Here is a 20,825-nt window from a genome sequence, read left to right on the forward strand (position 1 = left end):
GCAGAAAAAGACCTCATGGTCCATCTAGTCTGCCCTTATACTATTTCCTGTATTTCATCTTAGGATGGATATACGTTTATCCCAGGGCATGTTTAAATTCAGTTACTGTGGATTTGCCCACCACGTCTTCTGGAAGTTTGTTCCAAGCATCTACTACTCTTTCAATAAAATAATATTTTCTCACATTGCTTCTGATGTTTCCCCCAACTAACCTCAGATTGTGACCTCTTGGTCTTGTGTTCACTTTCCTATTAAAAACATTTCCCTCCTGAACCTTATTTAACCCTTTAACATATTGAAATGTTTCGATCATGTCCCCCCTTTTCCCTTCTGTCCTCCAGACTATACAGATTGAGTTCATTAAGTCTTTCCTGATACGTTTTATGCTTAAGACCTTCCACCATTCTTGTAGCCCGTCTTTGGACCCGTTCAATTTTGTCAACATCTTTTTGTAGGTGAGGTCTCCAGAACTGAACACAGTATTCCAAATGTGGTCTCACCAGCGCTCCATATAAGGGGATCACAATCTCCCTCTTCCTGCTTGTTATACCTCTAGCTATGCAGCCAAGCATCCTACTTGCTTTTCCTACTGCCCATTTTGAGACTGTCAGAAATCACTACCCCTAAATCCTTCTCTTCTGAAGTTTTTGCTAACACAGAACTGTCAATGCAATACCGCTTCATAGTGCTTTACAGCCCTCTCTAAGCGGTTTATAGAGAATAAGCATATTGTCCCCAACAAACAGTCCCAGCGATCGATTAGGTCCCACAGAGTTGGCCTTCTCCAGGTCCCGTCAGCCAGACAATGTCGCTTGGCGCGGCCTAGGGGAAGAGCCTTCTCTGTGGAGGCCCCGGCCCTCTGGAATCAGCTCCCTCCTGGAGATTCGCACTGCCCCCACCCTCCTTGCCTTCCGTAAGAGTCTTAAGACTCACCTATGTCACCAGGCTTGGGGCAATTAGGTCTCAGCCTGCTGGCCAACGAAATGAGATATACGTTGCATGATTGAATTGGTATGATTGTTTTTAAATATTGGATTTTTAGATTGTAATTTTAAATTTGATTAGATTTGCCATTGTAATGTATTGTTATATTACATGCTGTGAGCCGCCCCGAGTCCTTGGAGAAGGGTGGCATACAAATCTAATAAATGAATGAATAAATAAGTAAAATAAATCGGGGTCCTCATTTTACCCACCTTGGAAGGATTTATTTTATTTATTTATTTTATTTATTGGATTTGAATGCCGCCCCTCTCCGCAGACTCGGGGCAGCTAACAGCAGTAATAATAATCCAATACTAAAAACAGTTAAAAACCCATTATTATAAAAACCAAACATACATACAGACATACCATGCATAAAATTGTAAAGGCCTAGGGGGAAAGAGTATCTCAATTCCCCCATGCCTGGCGGCAGAGGTGGGTTTTAAGCAGCTTACGAAAGGCAAGGAGGGTGGAGGCAATTTTAATCTCTGGGGGGGAGTTGGTTCCAGAGGGCTGGGGCCGCCACAGAGAAGGCTCTTCCCCTGGGTCCCGCCAGTCCAGGATGGAAGTCTGAGTCAAATTTTGAACCTATTGAGATTCGATCTGCCAAACTGCTGGCAGCCAGTGATCAGCAGAAGCAGCTTGAAGTAGTGCACTCTAATCACTGCGCCACCGAGCATCAAGGAACACCCCCCCCCCCAATGTTCCTTTGAGTTCAATGGGAAATAAATTAAATTTAGAATACACGTGAGGGTGGATCATCACAAATCTTCTGGGGTTTCAGGTCTCCGGGTCGATTGGCAAGAAAACGACTTTCAAAAGCGGATTTTGAACGTCCCCCAGGAACTCTACGAGAAGGGCTGTGTGATGGATGTGGACCATGGCTTGCAAGTAAGTATGGCCTTACCTTATCCACAGAGCTGAACTTTCAGCCATGAATATAGCATCCAACTTTTGGGTGTCAAGCTCTGGAGCAGTGGTCCCCAAACTTGACAACTTTAAGACTTGTGGAACTGTTGTAAGTCGAGGACTACCTGTACTGGTAACCAGTGGAGCTTGAGAAGTAAGAAATCTCACAAAGGTGTACGGAGGCAAGCCTACTGCTGACCAGGCAAATATGTCCTCAACCAATTGAAGCTTCTGAATAGTCTTCAAGGGCAGCCCCATGTGACTTGCAACGCAGTAGTCAAGTCATGAGATGAAGAAGGCATTATTAGGTGATTGTCTTAGAGCAGTGATGGTGAACCTATGGCACAGGTGGCATGCGGAGCCATATTGGAGGGCACACGAAGCAATACCGTATGTCAGCTCCAACATTCATGTATGCACTACCAGCTGAATTTTGGCCTTGGAGAAGGCTGTTTTGCCCTCTAGAAGTTTCAGGGAAGCTTCCTAAAGCCCCAGAGTATGAAAAACAGCCCAACAGGCAAACCAGAAGTTCAGAAAATAAATTTCTGTTTTGCCTGTTGTGCCTTTTTTCCCATTCTGGGGCTCCAGGAAGGTTTCCTGAAACGTTTTAATGGTTTCCTGTATGGTTTTAATGTTATGGGTTCTAGATGTTGTTTTAATGTATTGGATTTGTTATATTGTTATCACTGTTGAGTCCTCGGAGAGGGGCGGCATACACATCTAATAATAATAATAATAATAATAATAATAATAATAATAATAATAATAATAATAATAATAATAATTTATTAGATTTGTATGCTGCAACCTCTCCGCAGACTAATAATAATAATAATAATAATAATAATAATAATAATAATAATAATAATATTTTTTTTAAAAAACGGAAGTCTGTTTTTCTAAACCTCCAATTTCCCCATTGGGCCAGTTTTTCACTGTCACAGGCTTCAGTGAGGCCTGTGCACATGCGCGGGGGCAGGGGGGGTGTTTGTGTGCATGCGCAGGGGGGCAGCGCAGGGGTGTGTGGGGGGAGGGAATGGGTATGGGCACATGCTCACGGACTAGCATACGATACGCCTACCTCGCCTTTTGGCACGCATACCAAAAAAAGGTTCGCCATCACAGTCTTGGAGGATTCAGGACGGGGCAGCCGTGCAAAGGTGGGCTTGGCCCCAGGTGTCTCCTGCCTTTGAAACAGGAGCCAAGAATCCAAGAGCACCCCCAGAATATACCCCACCCTTGAGTGGAGAAGTCGATCCAAGATTAAAGATGGAAGGCCCCTAGATTTTAGGTGGCCCTTTGTCAGCCTTGCTGAATTTTGGAGGTGTGATTGATCGATCGATCAATCAATCAATCGATTGATTGATTGATTTCTCTCTCTCTCTCTCTCTCTCTCTTTCTCTCTCTTTCTTTCATCCATCCATCCATTCAACAGATGGTAATGAATGAATGAATGACTGACTGAATTAATTAATAAATAGCTAAATAAATAGCCTTCTGCCGCATGAATCCCAGCGACCAGTTAAGTCCCACAGAGTGGGCCTTCTCCGGGTCCCGTCAACAAAACAATGTCGTTTGGCGGGACCCAGGGGAAGAGCCTTCTCTGTGGCGGCCCCGGCCCTCTGGAACCAACTCCCATACGGAGATTAGAATTGCCCCCATCCTCCTTGCCTTTCGTAAGCTCCTTAAAACCCACCTCTGCCATCAGGCATGGGGGAACTGAGATATTCTTTCCCCCTAGGCCTTTACAATTTATGCATGTTATGTTTGTTTGTAGGGATGTTTGGTTTTACAATAAGGGTTTTTTACTTGTTTTAGTATTGGATTTATAGGATGTTTTTTATTACCGTTGTTAGCCGCCCCGAGTCTACGGAGAGGGGCGGCATAGAAATCCAATAAATAAATAGCTAAATAAATCTAATAAATCTATCTGTAACAAATTTCATTCATTTATGGCTTATCTCATGTCCAGGCTTCCGAAGCCATTGGTTTTCCGGTCATGATCAAAGCCTCTGAAGGAGGAGGAGGAAAAGGAATCCGAAAAGTAAACAATGCCGATGATTTCCCCAACCTTTTTAGACAGGTATGTTCCTTCTGGGACACGTTTCTGTGGCCTGGCGAAATGTCTCAAAATTCCAATTTTCAGAATCTCCAGATTAGAAATGATGGCTTGCTCAAATAAGTCAATACGAAGCCCGATGGTTCAATTACAAAGATGGAGAAACGGTGGCCCCTTTATGACTGGTGGACTTCAACTCCCAGAATTCATGAGCCGGCTATTATGCTGACTGGGGAATTATGGGAATTGAAGTCCACACACATTAAAACATGCTGGCTGGGGAATTATGGGAGTTGGCATCTGCCCATCTTAAAGCCTGCTGGCTGTGGAATTCTGGGTGATGAAGTCCACGCTCCTTAAAGCATGCTAGTAGAGAATTATGGGAGTTGAGGTCGATATATCAGTATATTTAGGGTCACAATGGAGGAGTGGTCCCAGTCAGAGGAGGAAGAAGACATCAGAATGGAAAGCCCGGGATTGACCCTCCCTATAGAAGATTGCTCAGAAAGCGAGAGTGAAAGGTATTACAGTGAAAGGCTTACAGCCTTAGCCTCTTTGAGGTGTGGTCACTTTCAGGCAGTATAAAGGAAAAGGATTGTGGGAAATGGGGTGTGGAGAATCAACGATATGATTGAAAGTTTGGCGATTTTCTTTGATTTTTTGCATGCATCAGTGCATGCTTGGAAGCAAAAATATCGGCAAAAATTGCCAAAATTTCGCTCATGTGTGCGTCTTCACACAAAATTTCGCTTGCTGCACATGCGTAAGATATAAATCTCGTGCCACTGGGCACACATATGCCCACAAGACATGGACATGGCCGTGACGGTCTCGGAGGGTGCACCGGTAGCGCCAAAGATGGCAGGCTTTTGCTGCCTATCTCCTGTGTACAACACAGTCCTTTCAGCAGTTCCAAGAAGTCTCCATGCCGGTTTATACCTCTATTTACGAACTTAATTTGTTGCGTGACCAGGTTCTTAAGTAGAAATGTTTGTAAGAAGCAGCAATTTTTCCCATAGGAATCAATGTAAAAGCAAATAATGCGTGCGATTGGGGGAACCACAGGGAGGGTGAAGGCCCTGTTTCCTCCCAGGAGATTCCTAGAGAAGCCCCATGGAGGCTTCTCCCCGCCTTTTCTGGCCGTTTCCTCCCAGGAGATTCATAGAGATCCCATGGAGGCTTCTCCCCGCCTTTCCCGGCCCTGTTTCCTCCCAGGAGATTCCTAGAGGCCCCATGGAGGCTTCTCCCCACCTTTTCTGGCCCTGTTTCCTCCCAGGAGATTGCTAGAGAGGCCCCAAGGAGGCTTCTCCCCACCTTTTCCAGCCCTGTTTCCTCCCAGGAGATTGCTAGAGAGGCCCCAAAGAGGCTTCTCCCCGCCTTTTCCGGCCCTGTTTCCTCCCAGGAGATTCTTAGAGAGGCCCTACGGAGGCTTCTCCCCACCTTTTCCGGCCCTGTTTCCTCCCAGGATATTCCTAGAGAGGCCCTACGGAGGCTTCTCCCCACCTTTTCCGGCCCTGTTTCCTCCCAGGATATTCCTAGAGAGGCCCTACGGAGGCTTCTCCCCACCTTTTCCGGCCCTGTTTCCTCCCAGGATATTCCTAGAGAGGTCCTATGGAGGCTTCTCCCCACCTTTTCCGGCCCTGTTTCCTCCCAGGAGATTCCTAGAGAGGCCCTACGGAGGCTTCTCCCTGCCTTTTCCAGTTACAGTTTCGGAGGCTCGGGTTTGTAAGTGAAAAATGATTCTTGAGAAGAGGCAAAGAAATCTTGAACACCCGGTTCTTATCTAGAAAAGTTCGTAAGTGGAGGCGTTCTTAGATAGAGGTGCCACTGGACTCTGAGGGCACAAATAAGCCTCCCAAGTGGTCTCAACAACTCTCAGAAGGAATGCTAACCACCAGATCACTGCAAAGAATATAAATGCTCCCATTCTCCACTATTCAGACAGAATTGAAGAAACTTCTTGGAGGTGAAGCGAAACACCTTCAAGGAAAAAATAAAGTCCTATAGACATTTGAATATGCACCTTTGGGACGTCTTTTTCTTAATGGCTTTTGAACATGGCAAATACACTGCTCTGCTAAAAACCCAATTGCTTGGTCACGGCTGTTAAGTGTTAAAGAGTGTGCAGAGTAACCCTTGAGTTACCAAGGATGCACAGGGGAAATGTGAATTGCAGGTATCCAGCTGATATCATTAGTAATTCAGATAACCAGATACATTCAGTATACACAATATTATTCTTATTATTATTATTATTATTATTGTTGTTATTGTTATTGTTATTGTTATTGTTATTGTTATTATTTTAAAATATTTTTATTAATTTTCAAAGACAAACATTACAAACATAACATATAACATAAAAAGGAGCTACCATCGCTCCGCTCAGGGTAGAAGTCTTCATTGTATAAGAAAGAAAAAAGAACTCATTGTTATTTGAATCAATCCAGAGAATATTTAAAAATATCTATTACAACTCTCTATATAAAAACACATCTAGTGATATATATATATATTTGTTTTCGTATATATATAAAATTTAATTATAAGTTAAATCAAAATGAATAAAATATCTATTATAACTCGCCCTATGAAAACACATCAAGTGTTTACACAATATTATCAGTATACACAATTACATGAGTCAATACTGTCAATACATATACAATGTTATAAGCCCTTCTCAATATATACACAATACCATAAGCCTTGCTTACAAAATACATTAAAGTATCATTTGAACACACAGTTCTACAACATAGTCACACAGACCATCAGAAATAGCAGAGTAATGGGAATGAGAGAGAGAGTGAATGAGTGAGTGAGTGAGGGTGGCTTCTGGCTCCCTCTTGTGGCTAACTGCAACACTAACTCTTAAAGCTGTAGTGTTATAATTCATTTAAACATACATTGATAGTTTGTTTATATATTGGCAAACCCAACCAGTTATGTACACAGTACTAACAACTGCCTGCTTCTGTGTGACTTTTAGGTACAAACTGAGGTGCCAGGCTCACCGATCTTTGTGATGCGACTGGCTAAGCAATCCCGCCACCTTGAGGTCCAGATCCTTGCCGACCAATATGGCAATGCCATCTCCCTCTTTGGCCGAGACTGTTCGGTGCAACGCCGGCATCAGAAGATTATTGAGGAAGCTCCAGCATCTATTGCGACGTTGGCTGTCTTTGAACATATGGAACAGGTGGGTGGGAATTCTGCCTTTGAAGGGGGAGAATTGTAACCCATTGCTCACAATTGTGGTGGAAGAGTCCGAATTAGATGGTGGTGGTTGCTACAGGTAGTCTCCAAATTACAACAGTTTGTTTATGATGAGTATGATGCAATTTTACAATGACTGATCATATTTTATCGCTTACAGCTTTTATGTACACAAAGAGGTTATGCCTCGAAGACAAATTCCTTGTGTGTCCAATCACAATTGTCCAATAAAGAATTCTATTCTATTCTATTCTATTCTATTCCATTCCATTCCATTCGGTGGTGCAGTGGTTAGAATGCAGTATTGCAAGCTACTTCTGATGATCACCAGCTGCCAGCAGTTTGGCAGATCGAATCTCAGTAGACTCCAGGCTGACTCAGCCTTCCATCCTTCCAAGATCGGTAAAAGGAGGATCGTTGGAGGCGACAGGCTGACTCTCTGTAAACCGCTTAGAGAGGGCTGTAAAAACACCTGAGTCAGTTGAGAAGGGCGGCATAGAAATCTAATTAAATAAACAAACAAATAAATTAATAAATATAAGTCTAAATGCTATTGCTATTCTATTTTTTCCCCTATTTCCTATTCTATTCTATTCTCAATAAAGATCTCTTCTCTTCTCTTTTCTTCTTTTCCTGTTCAAAAATTACAATGGCACTGAAAAAAGTAACCAATGACCATTTTTCACACTTACGACCCGCTGCAGCATCCCTCTCATGGTTGCATGATCCAAATTCAAACACCTGGCAACTGACTCATACTTACGACCGTTGCCGTGTCCCAGGGTTGTGTGGTCCCCTTTTGCAACCATCTGACAAGCCAACAACTCAATGAGGAAGCCAGATTCACAAATTCAAAATTGAGCCCAAAATTGGGCTCAGCTGTGGCCGTAATATAATAATTTAATAATTTATTGGATTTGTATGCCGCCCCTCTCCGTAGACTCGGGGCAGCTAACAACAATAATAAACACAACATGTACAATCCAATAATTAAAAAACAACTAAAAACCCCTATTATAAAACCAAACATACACACAAACATACCATGCATAACTTGTAATGGCCTAGGGGGAAGAGCTATCTCAACTCCCCCATGCCTGGCGGTATAAATGAGTCTTGAGTAGTTTACGAAAGACAGGGAGGGTGGGGGCAGTTCTAATCTCCGGGGGGAGTTGGTTCCAGAGGGCCGGGGCCGCCACAGAGAAGGCTCTTCCCCTGGGGCCCGCCAAACGACATTGTTTAGTCGACGGGACCCGGAGAAGGCCAACTCTGTGGGACCTTATTGGTCGCTGGGATTCGTGCAGTAGCATTCAGGGCAGGGGCTTCCAAAAAGTTAGCAAGGGGTTCTCTTCCGATTTGCTGGGAGGGGGGGGGCACATGATGGGCGTGGCCTAGTTGGCTTCCCACGCCATGGCGGAGGGGGGTGTTTTTACCCTCCCTGGGCTCTGGAGCCTTTTCTCAAGCCTCCGGAATGGAGAAATGGCCCCTGGAGGCTTCAGGAGGCCTCACTTACAAAGCACATTTAACTAGGTCAGTGAAATATTTGGCAGAGGCATTCATGCAACATGCCAAGCTGGTCATTTATTGGCCTTACTTTGATTTTTGTCAGTGGGAGTAATAACTTGGTCTTTTATGTAGGTTAAACCTCTAGTTCATTTAAGGTTCAGACTATTGCACCGAAAACAGATTAACTCCGTAACCTGATTAAACGTGTGTGAAGAACACGGCTAATCTTCAGTTCGGTACGAATCTGATTAGCTCCCTAATTTTATAAAGATGGTGCTGTGGCTACTTAGGTAAGTTTGGTGCATGAATAAACAACTCATATGCAATCTAGTGTTTCTCAACCTTGGTGGCTTTAAGATGTGTGGACTTCAACTCCCAGAATTCCCCCAGCCAGCATACCGTTTGGATAAATCTGGACGTTGACGTCCACGCACCTTAAAGCAAGGTGGCTGGGGAAATTGAGGAAGTTGAAGTCCCCACAGGTTAAATGTGTGCCCACATCTGTGATGGCTGTCGTGTCCTCTGGTCAGGCATTTGCCATTTGCGACCTTCATTTCGGGACCGTACTCTGCTGCACGAATCTCAGCGGCCGGTCAGGTCCCACAGAGTTGGCCTTCTCTGGGTCCCGTCGACTAAACAATGTCATCTGGCGGGGGTCTAGGGGAAGAGCCTTCTCTGTGGCGGCCCCAGCCCTCTAAAACCAACTTCCCCCGGAGTTCAGAACTGCTCCCACCCTCCTCGCCTTTCGCAAGTTGTTGAAAACCCACCTATGTCGCCTGGCATGGGGAAATTGATATGCCCCCTAGCTTTTACGATTTATGTATGGTTTGATTGGGTTGTGTGACTTTTAATGACAAGGGTTTTTAATTGGTTTTTAAGTATTGGATTTGTACACTTTATTATTGTTGTGAGCCGCTCCGAGTCTCCGGAGAGGGGCGGTATACAAATCTGCCACAATTTCTCCATCACTGGTGTAGGGTCTCCTCCTTGGGCAGGGGGCTGGACTAGATGACCCACAAGGACCCTTCCAACTCTGAGATGGCCCTCATGCTTTCTTTCTTTCTTTCTTTCTTTCTTTCTTTCTTTCTTTCTTTCTTTCTTTCTTTCTTTCTTTCTCTCTCTCTCTCTCTCTCTCTCTCTCTCTCTCCCTCCCTCCCTCCCTCCCTCCTTCCTTCCTTCTTTTTGTAAATAAGTAAGTAAGTAAGTAAGTAATTGGATTTATATGCCCCCCCTCCCCGGAGGACTTGGGGTAGCTTTAAAAGTTGATAGGAAGAAGATGGCTTTTATGAACAGTCTTGAAATAAGTAGGAAGAAGAATGGTAATTCTGGGTGCTGGTGAGTTCCATGGTCCCATAGTCATCATCAGATCTGAGTTCCTTGGGCCCATTCTCTTGAACTCAGAAACTACCCAAGCCAATGACCTTACGAAGTTGGTTTGGTTCAAAATGTGTCTTTTGAAAGTGGCCCTTTCTCTCTTTTTCAATTAAATTTTATTTGATATGCTATAAAATTTTTAAAAAATTATACATATTATAATATGTATGTATGTATGTATGTATGTATGTATGTATGTATGTGTATATGTATATGTATATGTATATGTATGTATGTATTGTTTTATTTTATAATACAAAAGTTTCCTTTTCAATTTAAACAATGTGCTCTCTCTTTTTTTCCAGTGTGCGGTCAAACTCGCCAAGATGGTGGGCTACGTCAGTGCCGGGACGGTGGAATATCTTTATAGCCAGGATGGGAGTTTTTACTTTTTGGAGCTAAACCCTCGGCTGCAGGTCGAGCATCCTTGTACGGAAATGGTGGCTGACGTCAACCTGCCTTCCGCTCAACTCCAGGTAAGTCAAGAAGAACTGATGGGAAGGATGAAATCAGTGGTTAAACATGGGCCAGTCTGCAGACTTCAGCTGGAATAACCAGTTCTTCCAAAATCTTGAGTAGGCAGGAAGAGGGGGTTTTTTTTGAGGGGGAGGCTGGATTTGTTCCAAATGTTGCAAGAGGTGAGTCGTTCCGGACTTGGAACACGATGACAGAGCTGATAAGGCAAGGGGAAAGTTCTGGCTTTGGAAAGTGAAACGTTGCATTAGGGAAAACCTCTCCCTGGGTTGTTTTGAAATGGGAGGGTGTGTTTTCAGAAGTGAGGCACATTTTGGTGTTTCAGTCTGTGGGTAATGGAGGCGAACTTGACTTTGAAGAGAGGTTATGAGTTTCTGAAGTCTTTCTTCGGAAAAGGCAACTGTTGTACTTTTTTAAATAAAAAGGCTGGGAGCTGTTTATGGACTCTTTTCTAAAAATGGCCAAAAAAAAGTGAAGTCAAGATTTATGGTTTGGTGCTTGAAAAAGGAGTGAATAAGAGAGTGGGGAGATTATTGTAATATCGAGGGGAAAGGATATTGAGTTTGTTTGTAACTGTTGAAAAAAAAATCAGAACTTGCTTATTTTTCTTGTTTCTTTTAGTTATTTTTTTTTACTCTCATTTTGTTTTGTCCTTCCCCTTCCCTTCCCTTTCCTTATTTCCTGTCCCTCTATCTCCTCCCTCCCTCCCTCTCCTTATTCTCTCGCTCTCCTTCCTTCCTTCCTTCCTTCCTTCCTTCCTCCTTTCCTTATATTTGCAATTCTTATGTAGATTTTTAAATAAAAACTTTACACAAAGGATAATAAACTTCTGTGTATTTAAAAAGTAGTTTTTACCTCTTTGATATTCATTCATGCACTTATTTATATTCTATACCCATAATAGTTTATTGATAACCAAAAGATTATGAACAAATATAAATCATTGTTATGATTTATTCTAGTTGCACACCACCAAATCAATAGTCAGGCTGAAGCCACCGTGGATTTGGAGACTTTGGCCCCCTACACTTTATATTTTAGAATGTATTCTTGTTGTGGGAACTTGGGAGGGGCTGTTACATGAGGGATATAGAGATGTAGTCATAACAAATTCCTTCTAGATTCTCAAGGTCATTCTTTGTTCAGCACTTGCCTGGAAGCTGATGGGAGTAACGGACACGTTGGGAAAAGTAGATTGGTCAACATGATGGACTTGTGGGTGTGGGAACAAAGAAATGAACTTTAAACTGGGTGGAGAAACCCTCATAGCTTTAGATTCAGGTTTCTCACAAATGTGACAACATGGCCCTGATAATAAATGGGAACATTGAGGGATACTTTGCCTCAGATTTGGTTTTCAATGCTACCCTGACATAAGATTCATGGCAGTGTGCAACTATATCGATAAATAACCATACCATTGAAGCATTGCCCCTTGACAAAATCCTTGATGTTTTTAAAAAATATTGAACGGGAGATACCTTTGCCATTCTCAGTTAAAACACTATCAAAATAGTGGCATCAGCATATCTGAAACATCTTTCAGCTGTGGCGAGGGGGGCGTTTGCCCAGGTTCGCCTGGTGCATCAGTTGTGGCCCTATTTGGACCGGGAGTCGCTGCTCACAGTCACTCATGCCCTCATCACCTCGAGGCTCGACTACTGTAACGCTCTCTACATGGGGCTACCTTTGAAAAGTGTTCGGAAACTTCAGATCGTGCAGAATGCAGCTGCGAGAGCAATCATGGGATTCCCTAAATACACCCACGTTGCACCAACAATCCACAGTCTGCATTGGTTGCCGATCAGTTTCCGGTCACAATTCAAAGTGTTGGTTATGACCTATAAAGCCCTTCATGGCACCGGACCAGGATACCTACCAGACCGCCTTCTGCCGCACGAATCCCAGCGACCGGTCAGGTCCCACAGAGTTGGCCTTCTCCGGATCCCGTCGACTAAACAATGTCGTCTGGCAGGACCCAGGGGAAGAGCCTTCTCTGTGGCGGCTCCGACCCTCTGGAACCAGCTCCCTCCAGAGATTAGAACTTCCCCTACCCTCCTTGCCTTTCGTAAACTCCTCAAAACCCACCTCTGTCGTCAAGCGTGGGCGAATTGAGACATCTCACCCTGCCTATGTAGTTTTAGTGCATGATATGACTGTAAGTATGTTTTTTATATTGGGGTTCCTTGTTTTTAGATTTTTTAAATGTACAATTGCTATTTTAGATTTTAAATTATTAGATTTGTCAATACATATTGTTTTTTGTCATTGTTGTGAGCCGCCCCGAGTCTGCGGAGAGGGACGGCATACAAATCTAATTATTATTAATAATAATAATAATAATAATAATAATAATAATAATAATAATAATAATATTTGAAGTTAGTGATGTGCCAGTGATTGTTCCGATTGTTCTAACCTAGCATTTCCCATAATGTAATCTGAATAACGTGTTCTGCAATGGAAGTTAAATAAATAAGGAGACCATTATACAATCTTGGTACATTTCTTAATTTTGTACCATTTCAGGTAGTCGTTCCGTACAGGTAGTTCTCAAATTATGACCATAACTGAGCCCGATATTTTTGTAGCTAAGTGAGACATTTGCTAATTGAATTTTACCCCGTTTTATGACCATTCATGCCACAGATGTTAAGTGAATCACTGCAGTTAAGTTAAGATCCTTTTAAGTAGAAACAATAAAACACAACCCAAATGCTCGGACATTTACACAGTGGTGTCAGTAGGAGATCTTTCTGTTGTGCACCTAAATATAACAAGGGCTGTATTTCTCCTTGTTTCCCCTCTTCAGATTGCGATGGGAATTCCTCTCCACAGGATCAAAGACATCCGGATCATGTATGGAGCTTCCCCCTGGGGGGACACCCCTATTGACTTTGACAACTCGGCCCACGTTCCTTGTCCGCGGGGTCACGTGATCGCAGCCCGTATCACCAGTGAGAACCCTGATGAGGTGAGCCTTCCTACATTTCTGCCACTTTGACCCAGGCTAGAAAGCAAGGGGCCACGAGTTCAAGGCCCACCTTAGCCATGAAAATTATTATTTGTTTAGCAGAGTGATGGCATTTGGGAAAAAACTGTTCTTGTGTCTAGTAGTCTTGGTGTGTGGTGCTCTATAATGATGTTTTGAGGGTAGGAGTTGAAACAATTTATGTCCAGGATGCGAGGGGTCAGTAAATACTTTCATGGCCCACTTTTTGACTTGTGCAGTATACAGGTCCTCAATGGAAGGCAGGTTGGCAGTACAGTGTCCCCTCGATTTCCGCGGGGGATACGTTCCGAGACCGCCCGCGAAAGTCGAATTTCCGCGAAGTAGAGATGCGGAAGTAAATACACCATTTTTGGCTATGGACAGTATCACAAGCCTTCCCTTAACACTTTAAACCCCTAAATTACCATTTCCCATTCCCTTAACAACCATTTACTCACCATTATTACTGGTACTCACCATTGAATAAGACACTTAGTGATCCTGATATTTATAAACATAATTATTTATTAACAATAATTATTTGTTTTGTTATTTATTTGCAAAAATTATTAGTTTGGCGATGACATATGACGTCATTGGGTGGGAAAAACCGTGGTATAGGAAAAAAAGCCGCAAAGTATTTTTTAATTAATATTTTTTTTGAAAAACCGTGGTATAGGCTATTCGCAAAGTTCGAACCTGCGAAAATCGAGGGAACACTGTAATTGTTTCCCCCCCCCCCAGTTCTGATTATCCTCTGAAATCTATGTCTGTCTTGTTGACTGAAATAACTCAGTTCCTCTGATTTTTTTCCTATCTTCTCCCTCACTTTTTCTAATATTCCTGTTTAAACTAAAACCACTGAATTCTTCCCATTGAAACGGGCCTGACTCTACTTTATTTTCACCTAAGGGCATTCTTGTCATTATTAATGGTTTTTAAAATGCCACAATGAGTAGGAAGCATGATCAAGGGAAATGGAATGGATTTTTTTTTGAAGAATGCTCTTATGTGTCTACAATGTTCATACACGTTACAATGCACCCGATAAATAGGATTAATAAAGATACAGATCAGTGGTTTTCAATCTTAGCACCTTTAAGATGTGTGGAATTCTGGGAGTTGAAGTCCACACTTCCTAAAAATTGCTGGCTGAGGAATTCTGGGAGTTGAAGGCCACACAGCTTAAAGTTGCTGGATGGGGAATTCTGGGAGTTGAAATCTCCTCATCTTAAAGTTCCTGGCTGAGGAATTCTGGGAGTTGAAGGCCACACATCTTAAATGTTGCTGGATGGGGAATTCTGGGAGTTGAAATCTCCTCATCTTAAAGTTCCTCGTGGGGATTCTAGGAGTTGAAATCTCCTCATCTTAAAGTTCCTCGTGGGGATTCTGGGAGTTGAAATCTCCTCATCTTAAAGTTCCTTGTGGGGATTCTAAGAGTTGAAATCTCCACATCTTAAAGTTCTTCGTGAGGGGGTTCTGGGAGTTGAAATCTCCTCATCTTAAAGTTACTCGTGGGGATTCTAGGAGTTGAAATCTCCACATCTTAAAGTTCCTCGTGAGGGGGTTCTGGGAGTTGGAGGCCACACATCTTAAATGTTGCTGTATGGGGAATTCTGGAAGTTGAAATTTCCTCATCTTCAAGTTCCTTGTGGGGATTCTAAGAGTTGAAATCTCCACATCTTAAAGTTCCTCGTGAGGGGGTTCTGGGAGTTGAAATCTCCTCATCTTAAAGTTCCTTGTGGGGATTCTAAGAGTTGAAATCTCCACATCTTAAAGTTCCTCGTGAGGGGGTTCTGGGAGTTGAAATCTCCTCATCTTAAAGTTCCTTGTGGGGATTCTAAGAGTTGAAATCTCCACATCTTAAAGTTCCTCGTGAGGGGATTCTGGGAGTTGAAATCTCCTCATCTTAAAGTTCCTCGTGAGGGGGTTCTGGGAGTTGGAGGCCACACATCTTAAATGTTGCTGTATGGGGAATTCTGGGAGTTGAAATCTCCTCATCTTCAAGTTCCTTGTGGGGATTCTAAGAGTTAAAATCTCCACATCTTAAAGTACCTCGTGAGGGGATTCTGGGAGTTGGAGGCCACACATCTTAAATGTTGCTGGATGGGGAATTCTGGAAGTTGAAATCTCCTCATCTTAAAGTTCCTCATGGGGATTCTAGGAGTTGAAATCTCCACCTTAAAGTTCCTCGTGAGGGGATTCTGGGAGTTGAAATCTCCTCATCTTAAAGTTCCTTGTGGGGATTCTAAGAGTTGAAATCTCCACCTTAAAGTTCCTCGTGAGGGGATTCTGGGAGTTGGAGGCCACACATCTTAAATGTTGCTGGATGGGGAATTCTGGGAGTTGAAATCTCCTCATCTTAAAGTTCCTCGTGAGGGGGTTCTGGGAGTTGAAGGCCACACATCTTTAAGTTTTTGAGGTTGAAAAACACTAATGTAGAAAGCTGGAATATGTTTCTCTTGCCCTGTTAGAAATAGTGACTTTTAAAATGAATAATTCCAATCCAGTCAGACGTGTCTGTGTGTGTTTGTTTGTTTGTTTGTTTTTTTAAAAAAAATAACATTCCATTTTACATTCCAGGGATTTAAACCCAGTTCTGGAACAGTCCAAGAATTGAACTTCCGTAGTAATAAGAACGTCTGGGGTTACTTCAGTGTGGCCGCCGCAGGAGGCCTTCACGAATTTGCAGACTCTCAGTTCGGCCATTGTTTCTCATGGGGAGAAAATCGCGAGGAAGCCATCTCGTAAGTGAGAAATACTTCCCTCTTCTCTTGATTTCTCGGCTGATCGCAGAAGAATCGGGTGTTTGATCTCCTTTGGTTTAATTGCCTGCGTGGAATTAAAACTTACAGGTGGTCCATGACCCAGGGTGGATTCCTATTACCGCTGCTACTGGTCCACTATGCAACCCACTTCAGTTATCTTGAATGCGTGTCCCAGTGTGTTTTTGGTTTTGCGTATGCACAGAAAGCAAAATCTTGCGAGGGGATGCGCGTGAGAGATTTTAGCGATTTCTTTTGCCCTCCGTGCATGCACAGAAGTAAAAGATCACTGAAATAGTAATACTAATACTAATACTAATACTAATAATTATTATTCTAATAAATAATTTATTAGACTTGTATGCCACCCCTCTCCGAAGACTAACAAAAAAATACAAAGCACAAATCTAATATTAAAAACAATTATAAAACCCCATTATAAACAGTCATACCATCCAATTAAACCATACATAACATGAAACAGCTAAGGGTCAGTTATGTTCCCCAAGCCTGGCGGCATAGGTGGGTTTTCAGTAATTTGCGAAAGGCAAGGAGGGTGGGGGCAGTCCTGATCTCCGGGGGGAGCTGATTCCAGAGGCCCGGGGCCGCCACAGAGAAGGCTCTTCTCCTGGGGCCCACCAGACGACATTGTTTTGTTGACGGGACCCAGAGAAGGTCAACTCTGTGGGACCTAACCGGTCGCTGGGATTCGTGCGGCAGAAGGCGGTCCCGATGTCATTCTGGTCCGATGCCATGTAGGGCTTTATAGGTCATAACCAACACTTTGAATTGTGACCGGAAACTAATCGGCAGCCAGTGCAGGCCGCGGAGTGATGACGAAACATGGGCATACCTCTCTCTTGTGTGTGTTACCTCACAAGATTTTGCTTCCTGTGCATGCCCAGAAGCAAAAACATGCTGGGACATGTGCGCACACACACAATATAACTAAAGCTGCGTGTCCAATACAACGATCACCTCCGGAACCGCCTGCTACCGCACAAATCCCAGTGACTGATAAGGTCCCACAGAGTTGGCCTCCTCTGGGTCCTGTTGACCAAACAATGTCGTTTGGCAGGCCCCAGGAGAAGAGCCTTCTCTGTGGCAGCCCCGGCCCTCTGGAATCAACTCCCCCCGGAGATTAGAACTGCCCCCACACTCCTTGTCTTTCGTAAATTACTCAAGACCATCTATACCACCAGGCATGGGGGAGTTGAAACACCTTTCCCCCAGGCTTTTTTATATTTATGTTTGGATATGTATATGTTGTTTGCTTTTTTAAATATGCTAGGGGTTTTATGTGCTTTTTAATATTAGATTTGTTTTCGCTGGAATATTGTTTTTATTATTGTTGTGAGCCGCCCCGAGTCTTCGGAGAGGGGCGGCATACAAATCTAATAAATTGAATTGAATTGAATTGAATCGGTGCGCCGTCCTTTACCGTACCGGTAGCAACCCGCTACTGTCCATGACTGAAGTGTCCCAAAATCATGTGATCAATTTTTGTGACCTTCTGACCAGCAAAGTCAGTGGGAAAGCCAGATTCGCTTAACAACTGCATTAACTAACAGAACAACTGCAGTGCTTAATAACTGGCAAAGGAAGATTGTAAAATGGGACAAAATTCACTTAACAGTTGTCCCACTCAAGGACCCAAATTTGGGGCTCAGCTGTGGTCGTAAGGAGTACCTGTGCTAAGTTAAATAGATAAAAAGATCTTATTATAGACCAGGAATGTCGAATTTGATTTCATTGAGGGCCGCATCAGGGTTGTGTTTGACCTTGGAAGCCAGGAGGGCGGGATCAGGGTGGGCGTGGCCAACTTGATAATAATAATAATAATAATAATTTATTGGATTTGTATGCCGCCCCTCTCCATAGACTCGGGGCGGCTAACAACAATGATAAAAACAGCATGTAACAATCCAATTTAATAAAACAACTAAAAACCCTTATTATAAAACCAAACATACACACAAACATACCATGCATAACTTGTAATGGCCTAGGGGGAAGGAATATCTCAACTCCCCCATGCCTGGCAGTATAAATGAGTCTTGAGTAGTTTACGAAAGACAGGGAGGGTGGGGGCAATTCTAATCTCCGGGGGGGAGTTGGTTCCAGAGGGTCGAGGCCGCCACAGAGAAGGCTCTTCCCCTGGGGCCTGCCAAACGATGCCACTCATTTCGGCGCCTGTGGTGGCCCAAGTGCTGTGCCCGCGAAAACAGAGCTCGGGAGGCTGCGAGAGGCTCCTGCAGTCCCTCTACCTGCGAAAACAGAACTTGTGAGGGCCGTTTTTGCTGGCAGAGGGTTGCAGGAAGCCGTCTCACCCTCTGGAGCTCCATTTTCTCTGGCAGAGGCACCGCAGGCTGCTCCTTTGCTGTTTCCAGGGCATCCCGGCTGGCCAGTTCTAAGCAGCCTGCGGGCTGGATCCTGCCCGTGGGCCTTGAGTTTTGACACCGCTGTTCTAGACCTCTCTGGGGTCTAGAACTGGATATGGCCTTCAGGATGAAAGGAGAGTGAAAGATAGCCTGGTGATATTCTCCAGTTTATTTTCAGACCTGATTCTCTCTCTCTTTTTAAAAAAATCTTCAGAAATATGGTCGTTGCTCTAAAGGAGCTGTCCATTCGAGGCGATTTCAGGACCACTGTGGAGTACTTGATTAAACTGCTCGAAACTGAAAGCTTTCAACACAACACAATTGACACTGGTTGGCTGGACCGACTGATTTCAGAGAAAGTGCAGGTAATCATCTTCCGGCACAAAAAGGGATGGGATCTATCCAAAAAGAAAAACTGCAGCATTTTAATGTGGATTGCCTGTCTGTTGGAATGTGGTAATTGGCTTGCATTCTACTGATAGAAGAGAATATTTGTAGCTTAGGGTTGAACTGTGGGAATCTTGATGCTCTCTGAGCTTGGTGGTTTTATTGCAGATGTTAATGACAGTGTCCCGGGGTCATGTGGTACCAACAGAAGAGAATATTTGTAGCTCGGGATTGAACTCTCTGAACTTAGAAACATAGAAACATAGAAGTCTGACGGCAGAAAGAGACCTCATGGTCCATCTAGTCTGCCCTTATACTATTTTCTGTATTTTATCTTAGGATGGATATATGTTTATCCCAGGCATGTTTAAATTCAGTTACTGTGGATTTACCAACCACGTCTGCTGGAAGTTTGTTCCAAGGATCTACTACTCTTTCAGTAAAATAATATTTTCTCATGTTGCTTTTGATCTTTCCCCCAACTAACTTCAGATTGTGTCCCCTTGTTCTTGTGTTCACTTGGTGGTTTTCTTGCGGGCATTGATGATATTACCTATTTGGGTAATAAAACTTCTGTCCACTTATAAACTTTATTCCAAATAGTATAAAATTCTGATTCTTCTTGATCATTCAACCTTCTTGTCATCATATCCATCTCTGCACAGTCTAAAATTTTCTTTATTACATCTTCTTTTTTGGGGATATTTTCCCCCTTCCAATTTTGTGCATAAACTATCCTGGCCGCTGTTAAGATATGAATCTGAAGTTAGTTGGGGAAAGATCAAAAGCAACATGAGAAAATATTATTTTACTGAAAGAGTAGTAGATTCTTGGAACAAACTTCCAGCAGACGTGGTTGGTAAATCCACAGTAACTGAATTTAAACATGCCTGGGATAAACATATATCCATTGTAAGATAAAATACAGGAAATAGTATAAGGGCAGACTAGATGGACCATGAGGTCTATTTCTTCCGTCAGTCTTCTATGTTTCTAACAGCTAAATAAAAAATATCTTTTTTATATTTCCGCTTAGTTATGCCTAACAATAAAATTCCGGAGTTTTTTCTATTTCTTGTGGGATAATCTCTTTTAACATTTTTTCTATCATTTTCCAATATATCTTAACTTTATTACATTTCCAACATTTTGGGGACATATTTGGGAACATTTTGGCAATTCTATTTGGTGGGAGATGCCACCTGTAAAACATCTTAATTTGGTTTTCTTTTAAGGAAAACGATTTCGTCATTTTCCAATTTGTGATCCAAACTTTCTCCCGTGTTTCTACGTCAATTTCTCTGCCTATATTTTTACACCAATTTATCATATTATCTTTGAGAGTCAAATCTATATTTTTATATTCAATCATATATTTATATACTTTCCCTATTAATTTCTTTGGATTTGTAGTTAATAAACTACCTAATTTTTTTTACTCTTATTAAATATATATATATATTTTACTGTCTCTTTGAAATTTGTAATAAAACTTCTGTAAGAAAACCACCAAGTGCAGAGAGCACCAAAGACTCCTCGGATCGCATGTTCGTGAACTCTCCAAACGTGTCCACTTGGGCAGTGTCTGTTTGGCCATTGGAAAAGTTGGGAGTTCTCAAGATGACTGAGTAGACCTCCAGGTAAAACAGGAGGCACACGAGAAGAGAGGGAGGAGGAGGAAAATCTGGTTAGAACAAATTAAGAAAAAGATATTGGCAGAATACAAAAAAATGGTGAAGAATTTGGAAGCTAAGAATGGCTAAAGAAACTAGTCC

At 42.8% G+C, this 20,825-nt stretch overlaps 1 protein-coding gene across 1 annotated transcript in view; it reads left to right on the forward strand.

Annotated features, from left to right (window-relative positions):
• Window positions 1–20,825, forward strand: part of ACACA (acetyl-CoA carboxylase alpha) — a 312,028-nt gene that overhangs the window by 13,226 nt on the left and 277,977 nt on the right. Inside the window, 7 exon segments of the mRNA XM_070735330.1 lie at window positions 1,769–1,875; window positions 3,866–3,976; window positions 6,945–7,154; window positions 10,357–10,527; window positions 13,338–13,499; window positions 16,101–16,264; window positions 18,878–19,028. Of these exon segments, the coding sequence (XP_070591431.1) occupies window positions 1,769–1,875; window positions 3,866–3,976; window positions 6,945–7,154; window positions 10,357–10,527; window positions 13,338–13,499; window positions 16,101–16,264; window positions 18,878–19,028 (1,076 nt within the window).

Source organism: Erythrolamprus reginae, chromosome 1 (genome assembly GCF_031021105.1).
Source record: "Erythrolamprus reginae isolate rEryReg1 chromosome 1, rEryReg1.hap1, whole genome shotgun sequence".
Taxonomy (NCBI): domain Eukaryota; kingdom Metazoa; phylum Chordata; class Lepidosauria; order Squamata; family Dipsadidae; genus Erythrolamprus; species Erythrolamprus reginae.